This window comes from Plutella xylostella, chromosome 23, assembly GCF_932276165.1.
Source record: "Plutella xylostella chromosome 23, ilPluXylo3.1, whole genome shotgun sequence".
In the NCBI taxonomy this organism is placed as follows: domain Eukaryota; kingdom Metazoa; phylum Arthropoda; class Insecta; order Lepidoptera; family Plutellidae; genus Plutella; species Plutella xylostella.
Window position 1 is genome coordinate 4,013,299 of NC_064003.1, and position 19,811 is coordinate 4,033,109.

Below are 19,811 nucleotides of genomic sequence, written 5' to 3' on the forward strand. Positions count from 1 at the left end.
CTCCTGTAGTGGTACAACCAGGGTACAACTCAAAAATCAAAGGAAAGAAAATGAGTTCAAAACTATTTTCCTAATCCATGTTCTTGAGGTAATTGTTGATTTGGCGCTTGCTAATCATAGAACTCCGAATTTTAGAGTTTTAAGTGTGCCTTTATTACTACAACAGGAGCGATGACGTGTGGAAGGCATGCAGCAAAGTCTTCTAATTTGTCCTCCCATGCTAAGTACAATTAAGTAGATTGAATTAACGCTGCAAGGGCCGCAGACAGTCGTACTAGTAAGCGGATATTTTAATGAGTGCATTGACATTAGGCAGAGCTATAACTGCTATAGGTCACGGACATACTGACGGACGGACGTGACGGAAAGTCAGAATTATTAATAATAAATGTTTCTATTTAGAGAGCTGTTTGTGGCCTAGCTATGTTTTTAGGTCACATGATTAAATATAGGTAGTTATACTATTTGTTTTAATACACTTAGAATTCCAACGAAAGGTGTAAAATAATATCAACACACATTAGTAAATAAAATGTGTTGTACCGCTGGATCCTAAGACCTTTGCAACACTAGGTATACTTTTTTTCTAAACCCCAAGTTTCTATACATTAAACATATAAGCAGGTATACTTAAGGCTTATATTTTTTGCACTCTCCGAAACATCGTATATTTTAGTTCACAAGATAAATGTAATAATTTATCTACCATAGAATAATACGGACTCTACTAATTGTAAATTGTATTCACACACGGACAACACTTATTTGTACAGGTTTATATTTGCTTCCTTGTTGATTGCGATTGCGCCACCCAGAGCCACCGCAAAAAGGTTTCATAGACCTTTGCAATGCGGTAATGTACACCGTTTTTAGAACCCCTTGTTACGGAAACTTTTGGTTGAGCGCCGCCGCCGCCGCCGCCGCCTGCTGCGGTCTGTAGGGCTTCGCCCCACCAGCCTAGGGCGCTTACAGTGATCGCGCAAATCCGATGGGCTCCAGACTTTTACTAGTTGCGCTCAGACAACTAAAAGTTCGTTTGGTCATGTGTTGGAAACAGCATTGATGGTAGGTAAATTTATTTAGTTTGTTATAAAGCTATTTGTTATTGTTAAAGATTTTTTTAGGTAATTAATAAACTTATTGCCTTAGTTTTACTATAATAGTTATATTTGTATGGTATCGTACTTATTCTTGATACGAAACCTTATAGTCGTAAACTCGGAGTAGTCCCCTGAAACTTGAGTATACCACGCAATATTGTTTGTCGCCATTGGGCGGGTGTACTATGTTTTCACTAGAAATCTTATATTTCACATAAATATATGTGCAAATTATACTGAGCTGAGTACTCTTTCTTCGGCCTTCCAGCACCTACCTAGTCTGCCTATATCATTATGTATGTAAAATAGGTGAATGACAATCTAAATATTACTACAGGAACTGCCAACCTTAATAAATTGTTACTGACATTACCTACAGTGATTTCAGGTGCAAACATCCAGTATTAATAAAAATCCTAAACTAATTAAACCTACTTGAACACCATGCCAGGAAACCAACCAATGAACGTGTCCCCAATCCGCAACCAATACCTATAATAGTTTTAGAGCTTCGTCCGGGACAAACATTAGTCGGTAAGCCGCACAAACCCGTAATCCAGGGATTAACGGGAGCGGCCACGTCGCCATTTCTTCCAATAAGGAACTTTTCTAACTTACACTAATCCGCCATCACAGAGTAAAAAGGAGGTAGAGGTAGGTACATTAGTTACGTCAACAGACACTATCTATCTAGATGATATCTAGATTCTAGCCATAGAATCATATTTATTTTTTCTCTATGCATAAGAAAGATAGAAATGAAAGATTGCGAAAAAGTGCGTTTAGTGAATTGCGGACATTATTCAAATGATTTTGTTATTGATATCCATATCATAATAATATCATTATGTGACTCATACTGTTTGCATGGAGGGTGGAGGGGGACTTATTATCTCTCTTGTTGACTGTACCTGTCGATGTATCTGTTTAAATTTAAAGCTTGCAGAGATTGAACGTGTGTTTGTATATTTTTTATCACACAACGTGTGGCTTTTCATCCTGAGTCCTAAAATAAGTAAGCCGGTAGGTTATTTACATATACTTATTTATTTATTTAGGAAAATCAACAGCGTTACAATGCTACAAATACAAGGTAAAATCATATTAGTAAGGCCAATTACAGATTTCCTCTAATATTACTGTATAAGTACAGGGTTATTGGAAAGTAGACCTGATCCTTTCAGGAGGTGATAGAGGAAGGCATTTCCAGACGATTGAACCCTATAATGCATTTTCCGAAACTTAACCATTTCTAAGATATTTAATATTTAAGTGTTTTTAAAAAAAATGCCAAAATTTTATGTTAAAACCAAAAATAAAAAAAACTAGCCATATTTCAATATTTTTTTTGGTTGTTTTGCAGAAGTAACCTTAATAAACTAATTAAAATAATCAAATTTGCATTATTTGACTTCAATTATACACAATACCTCAGAATAGTTAAACATTTTTAAAAAATATTGAGAACGGAAATGCTGAAAAGGGACTGAAGTGTGTACAGACTACATAATAAACATAGTAGAAGTTTGTCGTTACGATGGCGATAGTAATATTGTGTACAAAATTAATACAAACTAATAAGTTAAATGACATTCTTTTTAATTTAACTTATTATATAAACTAATAAGTTAAATTAAAAAGAATGTCATATGACAATTTTTTGTGCACTTTAGCTTAAAAACATGGTCAACTTATAAGCTTTAATATCATAATACATATAACAAATTTTAACTATAAGCATACATACTTACTTATTTGTGTTAATTTTGTACACAATATTACTAACGCCATCGTAACGACAAACTTCTACTATGTTTATTATGTAGTCTGTACTGTACACACTTCAGTCCCTTTTCAGCATTTCCTTACTTCCGTTTTGTCGCGAAAATGTTCCATGCCATGGACAGTTAAGTATCCTAAGCTCATTATACCGCGCTATTAACCTTTACCGAGGCATAAACTTGTAAATTATGTAAATACCCACAAAAGGGTGGGATTAGCCGGGTAAACCGCCACAAGTTACATCATTGGATACCGACGAAGAAGCAACACTGAACATGTAACACTTTCAGGAAGATTCGTAGATTTCATAGGTTACGCTTTCAAAAATAATTATTTGCTATAAGTAAGTAAGTATTAGATTGTAGTGATACAGAAGTCTAAAGAAATTAAATTAAATATACTATATCCTTTCATATATTTATCACATAAAATAACATTAAGTATATCTACCGACTTCATTCAATAAGTACAAATATATACATTAAATTCAAATAAACTTTCGTTGAAAGTGTTTGAGATTCATTTGATTCCAAACATCACCGGTTTCCAACAACCTAAAAGTTAGAGAATAGAGGGACCAGGTTCAGAAATAATTAGTAATAGTTAGCAACTGAAATGGAATTAAATGGCCGACGCAAATATTATCATAGGACTAAAACTTGTCTATTGTACTACAAACTAGATAGAACCACAAGCATGTATAACAGTCCTAATTAAATTTTGTACTGTCAGACACATCGTTATTATGGCAGAATCTCTGCAGGAACTCAGCTGGATGCTAAGTGGCCTAAATGCTGCTTCCCGACGTGTAGGCCTCGGTATGAACTTGGACAAGACGAAAGTCATGTACAATGCTCACATCAAACCGGAGCCGGTCGCCGTTGGTGAGGCAACAATCGAAGTTGTGCAAGAATATCCCAACTAACACCGTAGCGTTAAAAAAACTCTCATATAACTTGTATAATGGTTCCATTCGAAAATTAAAGTGTTAAGACATAGCTGTATAAGAGTGTAGGAGAGTGCTCTAACTCACTTATAACCACGAAAGAGGCCCACGATTTTGAGAGTAAAGGCTTTAGAAAGTCTGTAAAACGGTGTCATTGAAGTGTTTAAGTTATAGAAAGCCTGTAGTACGGTGTCATTGAAGTGCTAAAGTTACTGTAGAAGAGCGTTTAATCACTCTCAGCTAGAACTTTTACCGGTATAGTTGTAGTTGTAGAATGGTTATTTGACTCCCTGACTCTTATTTGTTTGGTAAAAAAGGGTTAAGTGAGTATGTTACCGTTTTTCGAATATACTTTTACCATACAAGTTGTATGTCTTTGAAAATAATAGTGTCAACAGCAATCATACGCGACAGTATTAGAGTGACAGTATTGATCATTACTAAATATCAGTAAATATAATATATTAACTTGACTTAACATGTTTTGTGAATTGAAAATAACACGCCATTGTAATTTTACTGTAATGTATACCATATTTCCCACCTCAATTTTAATGCGCTCCGAATTTATTAAGGATTTCAAATGAAACATAAGTAAATATAAAATAGACGACTCAATTTTGTATTTTTTTGTATCCTTGCTGTATGTCTATTAGTTTCATAAATCGATTGGCATGACTGGAATGAAAAAATTCACATAAATAACTAAGTATTTTAAAGCAAAATATTGTTTATCCCAGCAATTTATAGGTTAGGTCGCCAATGCAAATGGCGAACTTACATTTGAGACATATAGACTCACCTAAGTCATCTATTACACTTTTTGAAATAGAACACCCTTAGCCAAGGGTATTATGCAGTCTTAGTCGATCCGCACAGTCTTGCTTAACACCGTTACTTTTACAGTCTACTTGCCTAACGCAATAAGCGTAAGTTAAGTTAACCTTAAAGATTAAAACTGCATTGTTGAGTTTTCCAACACTGTAAGAATCTTGACTTACTGCACTCTTGACAAAATCTCTTTTATAACCAATTCCTGCAGCCTAAATTCAATATGACACCTAAAGATTTATATGAGTATTAAAGGAAACCACTTAACAACCATAAGTGTTAACAGGTGTCAGTGAGCACTCTTGTATAGCTTTAGGTTCTAGAAACAGTTTAAACCTATAACATCTTAATTATAATTGCTTTGACTAATACCATTTTAACACTTAAACCTGCTGTTAACACTAATTTCATTTGTTAACTCATCTTTATCGCTTTATGTTAGAACTGAGATAACTATAACACAGTTATACAGGTTAAAGTTATAAAAATAGCTGTAACTGAGGGTAAAATGTTTGTTGGGATGTCTACCTCGGGCAGACTATTCGGCTAGGCAGAAGCAACTTCGACAAGGAGGCTGCAAGGCGCATCCAACTGGGTTGGGCTGCATTCGGGAAACTTCGTCACATATTCTCCTCGGCCATTCCTCAGAGCCTGAAGACAAAAGTCTTCAACCAGTGCGTCCTGCCAGTGATGACGTATGGTGCAGAGACGTGGACACTGACGGTAGGACTGGTCCACCGATTTAAAGTAGCTCAGCGTGCTATGGAGAGAGCTATGCTTGGGGTTTCTCTGATGGATCGTATCAGAAATGAGGTTATCCGTCAGAGGACTAAGGTTACCGACATAGCTGTCAAAATATGCAAGCTGAAGTGGCAGTGGGCTGGTCATATCTGCCGAAGAACCGATAACCGTTGGGGTAGACGAGTTCTCGAGTGGAGACCAAGAACGGGCAAACGCAGCGTGGGACGCCCTCCTGCCCGCTGGACTGACGACCTTAGGCGGGTGGCGGGTAGTGGTTGGATGAGGAAGGCCGAGGACCGATTGTTGTGGCGCTCCTTGGGAGAGGCCTATGTCCAGCAGTGGATGATTATTGGCTGATGAGACACATAGACACAGTACCTATAGCAGGTTTAATATAGAGGTAGCTAGGTACACACATTACACCCACATCACATATTGTAGTATGTCTTATAAAACTTTTTACTCACCTTTGTAGGGTAGGTAAGGATGCCCCTCTTTACCCCGGCAAGATCCATACATCAAGAAGAATATTGTATTTTTATGAACCAACCCATGTAAACCCATCTTTGATTTTTACTAGTTAGCCAAGGTCAGCTGCACTGTAATAGCTAGAAGGTATATGTAGGTATTCACTTAGATAATAAGTAATAGCACTAATAACAATAACTCAAACGTGTGGAAGCCCCACGCTAGCAGTGCCAAGTGGCTGGTCAAACGACCGACTCGATAATCTAGGTCTAGCCAGCACGTTGATTGAGCTGTGCCTAGCCTAGGATACCTGCACTAACGGTCAGGCGGTCAAACAATTTACATTGCAGTCCCAGTATTCGTAGATACAATTCTGAAGTGGGCAAAGCTACACTTTTGTGATGTCTGTGCAATCTTTAAGAGAATGAAGAATCGCTGCTATCTTTATCTGTTGTTGTTTGGACCGAGCTTACTCAATGGTATTCTAATAATTATAAGTCGTATGTACGGCACGACGACATCTTAATTATAAACATGAACAAATCAAGTCTTTTACTCAATTTTCTTTTCTTAAAACTTTTGACGTTTTTTTTATTAAAAAAATTGCAACTTTATATCTACAAAGTACTTATATGAAATAATAAGAGCTACAAGGCACAAACTACAGGCAGGACACAATGGAGTGAACAAACACGAGCTAGACCGTACGTTTTAGGCGATTTTTCTGCTTCGGTTGCAGACATAAAATGTTTATGTCTCAGACCAGTCTAACATTTTAAAATGTCGTCTCTAATGTCTGAACTCAGAACAAATGCTGGAAAGAAACTTTAATATTTTTGTGTGTGAACTTAAAAATACTACGTAATCTAAATACCTGGGTAGGTTACACCTACTTACGACCTATTTTATTTATAGCGACTCTAATAAGACGCAAGACTTGAAAATTAAATGTGTGAAAATTAACATTCAAATGATTAAAATGGCGTGTATTTACGATGTACTTACGTAATCCTGCAACGGGTTCTACCTTTTTTGGCATAAGATTTATTTGCCTAATCTCGTATTGCATAGTAACGTTTGGTCAAAGTCTCGTTACGCCGAAAATCGAATGGCATAAATCTCGTTTAGTAAAAAGTTATTTCGCATAACATTGTTTAGCCTAATAATGGTATGGCCAAATCTTGAATAGCCTAATAATGCTATGGCATAGGTTTATACAAAGTAATAATATTCGTTTGGCTTTAACTTTGACGGAGCGTCTCCCTACATAGCGCAAACTGGTGCCTTGTATTGTTTCCGCTGTTTGGAAAACGCTCCGCTCCGCTTCGCTACGCTCCGCTTTGGTTTTGATGAACATGTGCACCTAACACGCTCCTCCTCGCTTTGCTCGTCGTCGCACCTATTTTTAGGTTTCGATCTCATGGGGTTTGTAATAATTATATTGGTCGTTAACTTTCGATATTTTGATCATACAATATCGTGATTTTCGGGATGTAGGAGAAAAATACCACAATTTGTACATTTACTACATACTTAATATATTATTTATTAAGATAACATTAGGAGAAACAAGATTATACATAGGTATAGACGAACATAAATTTGAGCAAACGAAACTTAGGTGTTTAAAGATTGTGCCTAAAGAGTTTTAGACGAAACGAGCCTTATGCCACATAAGTCTTGGCAAAGTGATGGTTCGGCCAAAAAAGTTTAGACCATACGAGTTATGCGAAATGAGTTTTGGTCAATAAAGATTATGCGAGATGAGCGGAACCCCCTGCAACGACGTAATATGATTAAATTTGAGTGGATTATATCGTCATATTTCAGATTTAGACTCAATTTATCATCATCAAATGCTCACCAATGTAATTCTCGAAATGGTAGTCATAAAGAGAGTCCCGTGATTTTTCAGGTAGGGTAACTTTCTACCATATTTCGCCCATATTGCTAAACTGAGATTGATTGATTGTTGACTTACAAACTTTTGTCCACTAATAACTCCAAACATTATCTACGATTTTAAGCTTGGCTTACCGCTAACAAAAACAAACATAATGCCAAATTTAAATAATCCCCGATGACTCATGGCGCCAGCGTCGTGGGCGGACCCGAGGTCAACCGGTTCGATCCTCGGCTGAGCCCACTGCTAATTTATGAATAGATATAGTGTCTCTTGTGATTACGATGCCGCCTTCTTGATTAAAACATTTATGTAGGGTATCTTTATTGTAGAAGGCGGTAGTGAGTAGTCCTGGCCAGTCCTGGCCAACAACTAAGAACAAGCACTGACATGAAAAAAAAACAAAATGCTTTATCATCATTGTAAAAAAAACTGCCAACACCAATTTTCAGGACCCAGTTGTTTCGTCGGAAACGACCGTTTTCTTCGTACCTCTCTATTTTGCGCCAAGCAAAGTACTTACGTACTACACGATATACGCATTTCACAGTATTTCAGTACTATTTTAAGCATAATAGGTAGTGAATTCTCGTATCTCTGGAGAGTAGAGTGGGCACGTCGCGTCGGCGGTGGTAGAAAGTTGACATCGGGCAGGTTTGCAACAAATCGAAAGTAACTGGCTGGCTTCTACCCGTACGACGCTGCGTTTGTGCCCAGCAGTAGTGGGGCTATTCTTAACTAACCCATTTATCACTACTGTTCCTTTAAAGTCACACAGATATGTCAACAAAAGTTCGTAAATATGGTTTCTTGACAAGTTCTTAAAATTTATATTTCATTGTTTTTTTTTCCTGTAACAACTGGGCAAAGGCCCCTGTCAGTGGCCCGTCATAACTAGTCATCGGATACCAGACTCATGAACGGTAGCAAGTAGCAAGCTGCACTTTACTGTCAATATTGTTTTAAAAGTCCTTTGATCCAATCTCTAGGTACAAGTGTGAAAGTACAATCTGACAGAGCGAGTTAAGCATTACCTTAACCGCTTAATGCTATTACGTATTGTGAAAGATGCTGTAACTGAGTTTAAACTGTAGTTAAGTTAATACTGTGTGTTTTTACTTGCTTCAAAAGCTCGTTAGAACAGCGGAATACAATTGAGCACTGCCTGCCTCACAGAATGGAGGTTACAAAGAGACTCAGAGTATTTCGCAGTGTTATTAGGTAAGTACTTCTTGTTCAAAATATGAATGATTCGAAAAAGGCTTGAAAATAATAGGTAAGTAATTAAAAAAAAATCATAGTGTTGCCAGTTGCCAGAGTATTAAAAATTACACTAAGTATAAGATTTTTTTGCTATATTTGTGTATGTAAGTACCTATATTTTTCTCGACCTAAAATGCTAAAAAGTATTTGTAATGTCATGAACAAAAAGTTCCCTGAAACAATTTTTTTACGAGATAAAAGTAGTTTATTATAGATAGAGATAGACACAACACAAAAATGTGACCAATTTACGTAAGTAGTACTTATAGGTAGGTACCTTTTTCGAAACCTGTCGCTTCGTCGTCCTCTTGTTTGAATCTTGATATTTTAGCAATAGTGATAGCATCTGTGTAAATTACCTATATACCTACTTACTTAAGTAGGTAGTATTTATGTGTTTTGTTAAAACTTATTGCAAGAGCCATGCGATCACTATTGCAGCTTGATTGGGGGCCGTTAACCGCATTAGAGAAAAGAGATAACTTTTTCACCAAAACAGGACGTAGGTATCGTGTAAACGTGTAATTATGCCCAAAATACTTACATAGTAAATGCTTATGACTTCAAACACGTAAACACTACGAAATCCCAAACAATAGAGCGAAGGAGGTCGTTGCCCCACCACCTGTCACATGAGCTTGGACATTCCATCTCTCTCTTTCACTATTGAATCCATATATTTTTATCCTTATTACACACACGAGGCCATGCGCCTGGCCAACTGTAGATCACCATTCAAGTAGGTAGTTTGGAAATTCTGTTCTAAATTCGAAAATTGGTTCAATTTATCACGATACTTGAATTGCCATAAACGAAAATAGAGCGTAACATGTTTTTGTAACACACCCGATTTATTTGCGCAATACTTAAGTATATGAAATACCAATTCGCGATACATGGATTAATACTCATATAATACCATGATCCATTTTAACTATGTCGATACTTACCTGGCTATTTACTACCTGCATGAGCTTTCAGGGCTTTTTGTTAGAACAGTTCCACAACTGGATCCAGTAAAAACTTCAGCAGCTTTGTCAGATAGCTTTTTTATAATACTGGAAACCTTATATATAGTTACCTACTAGCTATTACTAGCTTTAATAAATACATAAGGCTTAAAAATAAGGCACTAATCATAAAGTATTACATCTAAGAGAAGGTTATTACTATGATTTTTACTGACAAATGAACGTTATTATCCAAAGAAAAATACGCCAAAAGTAAGACAAATTACCCTCATGACATTGAGAAAACACGCAATACCGTAACCGAGAACAATATGGCTGCTATGTCGATGAAAAAATATGGCGGATAATAATCCCTTCACGTCATAATAAAGTTTGGGGCTTCCCGCCGACAAATTTTCCGCACACTGAATACGGTCCCAACAAAACACTTTTGCAAATCTCCTAATCCGGACCCTTTTATCGAGTGACCAATAAAATCTTGCGTATAAAAACAAAAACTTTTTTCAAATGTCTGCGTTTTCCATTTTTGACGTAGGAGTTTCCGGTTATTGTTTTCTTTTTGTGGCAATTTGGCGGGCGCTCTCGGCTGACTTTTTGTGGCCAGGTTTAATCGGTGTTGCCATTTCTCTGCCAGGGGCTGGCTGAACGAGAGTGTTTCATTTGTCATTTTGTTTCACGTGAGGGAAACTGCTTTCATGCATGTTTTGTGGGGCATTTATACATGCTTCTCGGTTGAAACTTCAAATCTCTTGGTGGCTGCAAGCTTTGGATTACCAATTCATTGATATTACTTACTTATTATAAATATCAATGAATTGGTTTTTCATAGTTAACACCACACCTGCTGTTACTATTTTTTTTATTAATTTTATACTGGTATGGATATTTTCTTTACTTGTAGTAAAGTGTTAACCCACCCCCTATTTCCCAAACCGAGTTGAAACGACTTTTCCTATCGAAAACATTTCGAATGGAATATAATTTCATATAAACCCCTTTCATCATCAACAAACTCATTTACTTATTTGTTATTTTGCAAAAAATCGTATGCGTATCAACGCGTGTAAACATATTCCTTTTCCATCCGGCACCTTAAGCTAAGCGCTTTTCTGTAAGTATGTACGAGTTGAATAACGGCCCCCGCGGGGCATTTTATTACAGCTTGTTCATGCCGAGTTCTTTCAATTCATACGAGATCCAATTTCCCTAAATATTTTTATATTCCATTAAGTACTTGGGAATGCGAACCTGTAGGTAGATATATTATATCAATAACAAAACGTATTTTCTTTGTCTGCAGTTTATGTGACGTTTTCCTTTATAAATTGTGTCCTAACTAAAATTCATAGAGCGGGTTTTTGTGTAAGTGAACCACGGTTGGACGCAATCACTTTCCTGTTAATAAGGGTATAACTGGGACCATCCGACCCGTAATATAGCTGGGCAAAAACTTGCAAACTAGTTCTCGTTACAATCTTGGATCCTTTCTTTGTCCCCTTTCTTATCTCTATTTAAGTAGGTATCCTTTTAATACGGCGGGACTGGTAAAATAAAGAGAACTCTGTTAATTAAAACTATCCAATGAATATTATAATTGTAGTTTCAGCTGTCTGGAACAGCAATACTGAAATGAATAACTAAAAGTATCTTGTTCAAACCTCATTGAATATTCTAGAATTGGCTCCATCAAAATGATTTTTTCACATTCACCTTTCATTGTTTGCAGGTTGCAGCGCGAACCAACCAGCGATGGTGCAATGAGCCGACCAAGCCATGCTGCTGCAACAGGCATCCATGTCGCCTGGACCCAGTGGCACGGCCAGCCCCAAGCCCCACCCGAGCCCGCGGCCGAGCCCCAGCATCAGCTCCCGCCTGACAGGGAGCCCTGTCACCAGCGATGGGGCTTCGAGCTCCAACAGCCCGCGGTTCGGGAGAGGAAGTCCCAGGTTCGGGAGTCCCAAACTCTCGGAGAGTCCTCGGAGACAGATGCAGGATGAGGTGGCCCTGGAGCTGCTACAGGGTGAGCTGAAGGATGGCTGGACGGTCCACACGGGGAGGGATGGCCGCCTGTATTATTGCAAGTGAGTTTGATTGAGTTTTCCCTTTTTTAGCATGTGATGAGAATTATGGTTGTAAAAAAATATTTTTTTAATTATAGGTACAAAGGTCACCACTTATTTAAATATTAATTACTTACTCAATGCCGTAGCAACTAGTAATTAGCAAAATCAGAATTCATAGAATGTAGACAGTTTCAAATAATGTTTAATTCACATATTGAGGGCGGCATAAAATGGCTGGTTTTAGCTGTAGAGCGGCCTCTACTCTGTGACGGAAAATGAGCTTTATATTGTGAAGGATTTATGCGATTTTCATATATTATGATGATGATTAAGACTGGCTTTTGCGTTCATGCGGCTTTATACAATATTGCGCGGGATGAAATTTTATCTTGTCTGAATTTTTTTATCCCATAAATAGGGAACCTAATATTCAACGCAGTAAGTACCTCTATGAGTATCCATACTACTAGATCGTTATTAAACTATCCTTTCAGGCATAGTTTCTAATTGTTAATGAAATGCAGAAACTTAGGATCTATCTCTATTCAGGTTAAACATTTCGAGAGTTTAGATTGAAAAGGGTTTTGGCCAGCTGTCATCAGGTTTAAGATGAAAATTTATTAATTGTATCTTGTGCGGATTTATAGTGTGAAGTTACAGTACCTTATGATGTGTAATCATCGCATTAAACCTACCTAGGAAATTTTTAACATAACGAAAAATTACTATTTAATTACAACAAACTTATCTTATCTTATACACTTAGCTATCTTTTGAAACTACATAAACGATATATTTTACCAGATAGTTTAGCCGCGTTACGCTAATACCCTGCATCCACGCTATTCCAGCTAATGTGGCAACATTAGAGCGGAAGCGATTTTGTTAATTTCCGCAAAATGGCGGCGACACGTGCGCTTGCTTTAAAATTAATGGCGCCACGTTCTTGTTGCTGGCAACACTTGCTTCTTGCGGTTTGCGATATGGATGTGGGTTTGCAACACTGTTAAATTAAAATTAAGTATGTAAGTAATTTAACAAAGTCAGAAAGAAACCAACATCTACGAAAAACATTGAGTGACATGCCTGTGTTACATCCACTCACGCCCTTTATCATCATCTAGATTTTAACCATTTTGCATCCATTATAACTGGGTAAAGATTAGTCTAACATCAACTCGGATCTATCGCATTCAAGTGCATGAGTATCCGTAACAAGGAAAGAATCTACGTAAGCCGTGGTGTAGTAATTAACTTGCTGAAACTGAAAGCCAGTGGAGGCAAAGTCGAACTACGGATAAGCGGCACTCAGCAACCTCTCGACATTGCCTAACAAACTGTGAATGATACGCTTCAAAGACGATCAGTAATTGGACAAGAAAGATGCCCATGGTGTCATTATGTACGTACTTCTGTCTCTGTCACACACGTGCAGGTGTATGTTTTTGTCTCGCTCTGCCAGAAGCCCTTCAGATTATTTTGTGAGAGAATCGAACGGATCGCCTCAGCTCGGCTGGCTACAGTTCATAATATCTTTATTTAATGGTTATTGGAAGAAGATTTTACGCCCTTTTGTTTGTCAGGATTTTAGGGAAAATCTAATACTTAATAATATTTCAGTATGGTTTTGTAGTCGGATCGGGATAGTATAACTTTCTATTAGCAAATGTAATGCAGTCAGTAAATCGGGAATGTGATAGGTGATAGTCTACAGACAATGTCAATGAAATCTTTAATTTACTATGTTTTTAGAAAAACCTTAATTTTTAATTGTCTGTCGTAGGCTTGTAGGTACTGACTACGTTTTTTAATATTAACTACCCAAGTGAATAATAATTTGTCATAACCTACCTATATTGTACTGTGAGTGGATACTGGATACCACTCCGAACGTCTCTCTTCCAGACAGCACACAATTTTCACTCAGAACAAGATAAAAGTGTTACGCTTAGCTAGTCTTCCAGTATGTTTAGTTTTATCCGATGTCAGATGGGACAATCTGAAAACCAGCACTGTAACGTTGGCCACAACTTACAGCAGATGCTGAGATTGTTCCATTTTGCATTTTTATCATTCTATACACTTTTTAATTTTATTGCATGTTTTTTTGGCAAATACTTAAATGAATGTTCATTCTTTCTTTCTTTCAGTATTGGTACTTACTTAACTACATATCTATTTCATAAGTTAAAGTACTTACCTACTTGTTCAAAACATCCAGACAGCGAGGGCGGTATAACTTTTCCTATTTCAAGAATTTCACTGAAACATTAAAAGGTTTGAAAATGACATAATTGCTAAAATGCTAAGTACTTGATTAAATATACTTACTTGAAACCGGTGATTTCAAGAAAACCGGTGCTCCTTTCAAGTTACAAGTCCTATCTATAAACCCTCTCATATGATTTATGTGCATGAAAGATACAGAAACGACTGTTCATTCGTCACAACGAAGTGAAACTATATTTCATGTAGGCATTACCTTCGCTTCTTCAAGTGGAGGAATTCGTGAGTGAATGTTAATAAAAAAAACATTTGATATCGTTTCACTATCTTTCAGTCGTGAGTCAGACCCGCATCTATCTTCAGTAGGTAGGCTCCATTGTTGCGGGACGATGCGAGAAAAACTGATAGAAGAATGTTATTAAAGCGGAAGTTACAATTTTATTTTTTTAGAAAAGAATAGAATACTTTAATCTTTATTCAAGAAAACAACTTAAGTATATTAAAACATATTTAAAGTTACATCACACAATTTAATATGGTTTGACTTAAGTACTTTATGTATAAATTAATGTTCTCTTTTCTTAATTTAAGCAACTTCTATCAAATTTTCAAAGCTTTCTAGTTAAGTATGTATAAAATGTAGAAGTGTCATGTTACAAACATAATGACCATCAGAAATATATATCCATAAAGACAATGTTTGCATTGCAAAATAATATTTGTTATACTTATTCAATATTTGGCTGTAAAACGTAGCACTTCATTTAAAACCGCACTTTACACGCAACATTTAATAGCCCCAAATAAACCGCTCCTGAAACACAATGGACATGTAGGCATATCATGTGCACACTTCTGCTGCCGCCATTTTGATTTATAACGATCCCCGTGAACGTTCGAGCGACCGGCGGCGGCGGCGGCGGCGGCGCTGCGTGTTTACATTTACGGAGTGCGTTTCTATCGGGTTGCGTAAAATTGAGTGGGTACAATTTGTATGGCACAGTGAGGAATAGGCTGTTGTGTAACATTCGTAACAGATGAATCGTTCCGACTTTTTTGTGAAGATATTTATGGATATCATACTTACTTAAGGATTTAACTATTAGTTAGAAGCTATACTTTGTAAAGTACATTGCAAAATGAAATCAGAATGTCAAAATTCGCGAAAATGAAAATAATTTTCCATAGAAACCAAATAGAAACTTTGTTGGTCACGTGACTTTTTACTATGGAAAATGACTTTTTTTCGCGATTTTATTTTGCGACCACGGATCATTATACTATGTTCAAGACTTTACATATAGGTATACATTTCTTTATTTACGATTAATTTGGTACTAATTCATTAAGTACTCTGTAATTAATAGATTCTGATCACTCGGTTCATCTTTAACGTACTTAATAACTAATTAGTATTCTTTCTCAAGTCTGACTGGAATAGTTATTCATTACTCTTATATAATGTTCTTATTTAATAGAATAACGGCCTCGTGAAGTTTGTCGAAACTTGTGGGTTTGTTGCTTTATCTGTCCAACAAGTAGCTTCGGCTGCCAAAACTTTCCACATCGAGATCGCTTGTTTATTGGATATTGATCATGTTACTCTAGCTTATTTATTACCGAGGCTACACTTCTGTGAAATACACGGTTCGATTTTATCAGTGCGATACTTAATATGTAAGTACCAGACATATTGAGCAATGTTCGTAAAAGAAACTGTGTCTCATACATTTTGAATTTTGGATGAGTAGTACAAAACTGCTTATATCGATCGTTATATCGATTTTTGAGTTACACAAACCTGCTTATTCATGATCAATACCTGCTATTTACATTGTAACGATTTATATATTAAGTAAATAAAAGAAAGACAATGCGTTTGTAAAAGTACACAATACATCAGAGAACAATCATTCCGTCATCAATCGTTCATAATAAATAGTCTATTCATATCATTAGTCATTTTCACCAGTCACCACCATTGTATGATTATGAGTATTCGAGTATTATGTATCTATAGGTACTTACGACTGAGGAATCTGTCGTTAAAATAAAAAAAAATATTTAAGGAAGGAAAACTCATAATATAGGTACTTATTATATTACATACGGCTTGTACACAAAACTGCGCCGTCTCATCGCAGTTTTGTGTACATTCTTCCGAAAATCGTATAACAAAGGTTGTTCAGGATGACCCCCTGAGTCACCCCTTTTCGGCTTACTGTACCACTTTTGCAACAACCTCATAAGTACTTATGTTAATTTCAAAGTTTCATAAGTTTATCAAAAAAATTCATAAGTTTATCATCAGGCAAGTCAATATGGGTTCCAAGATAGTCTCATAAAATATGGATTGCCATTGCAGTGCCTAGGGCTGCCAACGGCCAAATACATATGTTGCCTATCGCATTGGAGTAGCTGTAATGATAGGTTTTAAGTTATTAAATAAATAAAAATAAATGTTATAACTAATATGTTAGTTATTCCTTAACTTGAAATAGCTTACCTACACACTAACTTGGAAGAGCAGAGCAATATGGAGCATTGAACTCATTGGCAGAGAACTATTTGTGGCTACTCATCCGCTGTCCTTTACCTTTTTCACCAAGGTAAAGGAAAACTAAGGCAATATACTAACGTGGTCAGATAAGAGTAAACAGGTAGACATGCAAGCCTTTCAGCAGACCAATAGGCTACACGAATGGAGATTGCCCGAGTGACTTATCAAATGTATAACGTCACCTTAAATCGTAAACCGCCTAACTCCACTTTTTGCCGAAAATGACTCTTTGGTATCATTAGAAGCGTTTTTTCAAGGCGCATGTTTTCGTATTACTCGTAAATCGATAAAAAAATTGAGCTCTAAGCAAATTAAATTTTGTAACTCCTCCTACTACCATACAACGAGCGATGTAGGTGGGAGTGAACGTACGTTTTTGCAATAAAACTATGTTTTTGACTTTGTTTTTATTACTACATAAATACATTATAGTAATTAACATTCTTATTGATCAATTTATAGTTAAATTTTGCTGTTTTTTAGCAATATTATGTTTTTAAATTAAAAGTTACGCGTATATCACAAACAAATTATTTTGTATATTTTGGTTAGAGTCAGCACTTAACTACATACTAATGTAGGCAAACAAGGCAGAACGGCTGCTGCAACCCGTTGCTGACGAATCCTTGGTTCCTCCAACCAGTCCCATAACAGTCATTGTCTTCGACTTGACAAGACAGGTGCTCCTTGGAAGTCAATAGATTGCACGACACCCGTATAGAGGCGATGGATTCATTTGCGAGGACCCCCAGATTTGAAAGTAGCCCGCGCACTGCATGTCATACAGAGCACCAGCTACTTTTTGATCCCGGGGAACTAACATCCTGAAAGGATCCTCGAATGACCAGCAACTATCTACGACGAGGTTGAAGTAGCACATACATGTGCCGTTCTATACCAATATGAACATCACCCGCACCGACAGATCTGCTGGCTCCCTGCTTATTAGGAATTTGTAGGGTGTCAGGAGGGGCGCAGTTTTAAGGCCTAGGCGGTGGATTATGCCAAACAAGACCACTTTCGTCTTTGGTCATTCTCGAAGGACACTTTAGCACAATGCATTCTGCTGATGCCATTTGCGAGCTTGATTTGCAGGACAGTGTTGTATGCCCAGTTCCATTGCAGAGGTGTCCAAGACCGACCTCTGTGAAACTCCGCAACTGACCTCCTTCTGCGAAAATAAACCCTCTCTGATCGGGTACTTAATGTTCCAGTTGAACCTCTGACTATTTGCTGAAGGAAGGAAGGCAATAGATGGTATTCAAAAGTGGCCCTAAAGGTTCCCCAAGGTATAGAGTTGAACGCGTACACCATGTCTAAACTAACACCCAGCGCAACTCTCCCCGCGGTTCACATCCTGCTCCGACAGTGAACGAACGTAGAAGTACTTCTACTTATACATATTGTATTGTATCCGCTATCGATTGTGCATTTAATAAGCCAAACTGACAATCCAAAAAGTCAAGACCGTTCAGTTTGGGGTATCACTAAATTAAAGAGCTTGTCAGCCTCTTACAGCAGTCGGATGGGTCGGTCAGTACACAGAAGAAGAATCTGCAGGACTGCTTTCTTTCTTCAGGAGCTTTAACGTGGCCTCTTTCCAGTCAGTGGAGACCTCATTGACACTCATGCTGCGGTTCAACAGACAGATAAACTGTCTGTACAAACCAGCTCTGAGCGCCAGCACCCACACACGGTCTGGTGTGCCATCGGGGCTAAAAACAGTCTTTTGCGCCCCGTTCCAACTCTCAATCCGTCACTTCTTGCTCGTCAGATGATGATCACAGCGTACCACCACCAGGTTACCACCAGGGTTTCAACGGCGACGGCGGGAGCATGGACGCAGTCTGCCTAGTACTGATTTATGTTTTCTACTGCTCATAAAGATGATGGCTGATTATACATATAATCATTTTATTACATCAATAATAGGTACTCTAAATTCGAAGTAATAGGAAAAGGTAGGGAGATTTATCTATATTTGAACAGCGTAAGTCCATCAAAGAGAAAAATAGATGCATAATCGTAGTCCGAAAAACTCGTATTTCCAGGACAAAACACGTATCTCCAATAATTGTATTCACATAGAGATTGGGAAAAGATCGTAAGTCCATTTTATGTATAAAGCGATAAAAATAGCAAATTTTTGATACCGCTGTTGATTCCGCAACCACATTTTTAGTCTAGTAACAAAAAAACATTAGGGGGTATCCTAAGTAGAAGTACAAAATAAACAGTTTTTTTTGCCTCCTGTAAAATTTGCTCGCGCGGAGTTGGGCGGTTTACGATTTAAGGTGACGATACCTACCTTTTTATATGGAAATATATAGGTATGTATGTTCAGTGCACTTTGTGGAGTCAGCGACTCACAAATTATCTGACTTTTCAAATCCTTTCACTATACGGTGACAAACCATTGGCCAGCTATAGTGCATGTCACCGGCACTTTAAGAAGAAGAAGCAGACCAATTTTGCAGATAAATCCAAAGGTTGTCTGGCAGAGATCGCTTTTAGTGATAAGACCGCCTTTTGTACCCTAATTAAGTTACATTTTGTTAATTTTATTATTCTGTTTTGGTGTACAAATAAAGTGTATTCTATCTATCTATCTATCTATAAATAAATATTTAAAAACTATTTTTTGGCAACCCTAGTCCAGCCGGAACTGTGAAAGCCGGCGCCGATATGTTCCGAACAATCCATGTTTGATTTGTCTCTGTTTAGTTTATATACCTCTGTAGCCAGCTTGCGGGAAACTAGCGGGGACTTTGATAGAAATTCTATTGAGTTAACATAAATCTCCGCGGACGCCGACGTAGTAGGAAGAAAATTGATAAATCAAAGGTCAGGGACGCTGAGGAAAACCACTAACATCTTCTGAAGAACGTCTTTGAACTGGCTCTATTATCTTATCACCTTCAATAGTATAGCAGGTAGGTACACCTAAAACAGAAACA

General features: G+C 37.2%; 1 protein-coding gene across 1 annotated transcript in view; it reads left to right on the forward strand.

Moving 5' to 3' along the window:
* Positions 1-19,811, forward strand: part of LOC105388960 — a 147,751-nt gene that overhangs the window by 14,483 nt on the left and 113,457 nt on the right. The window contains exon 2 of the mRNA XM_048629372.1: positions 11,732-12,086. Within this exon, the coding sequence (XP_048485329.1) occupies positions 11,779-12,086 (308 nt within the window). The 5' untranslated portion in view covers positions 11,732-11,778. The remainder of the gene's footprint in view (positions 1-11,731; positions 12,087-19,811) is intronic.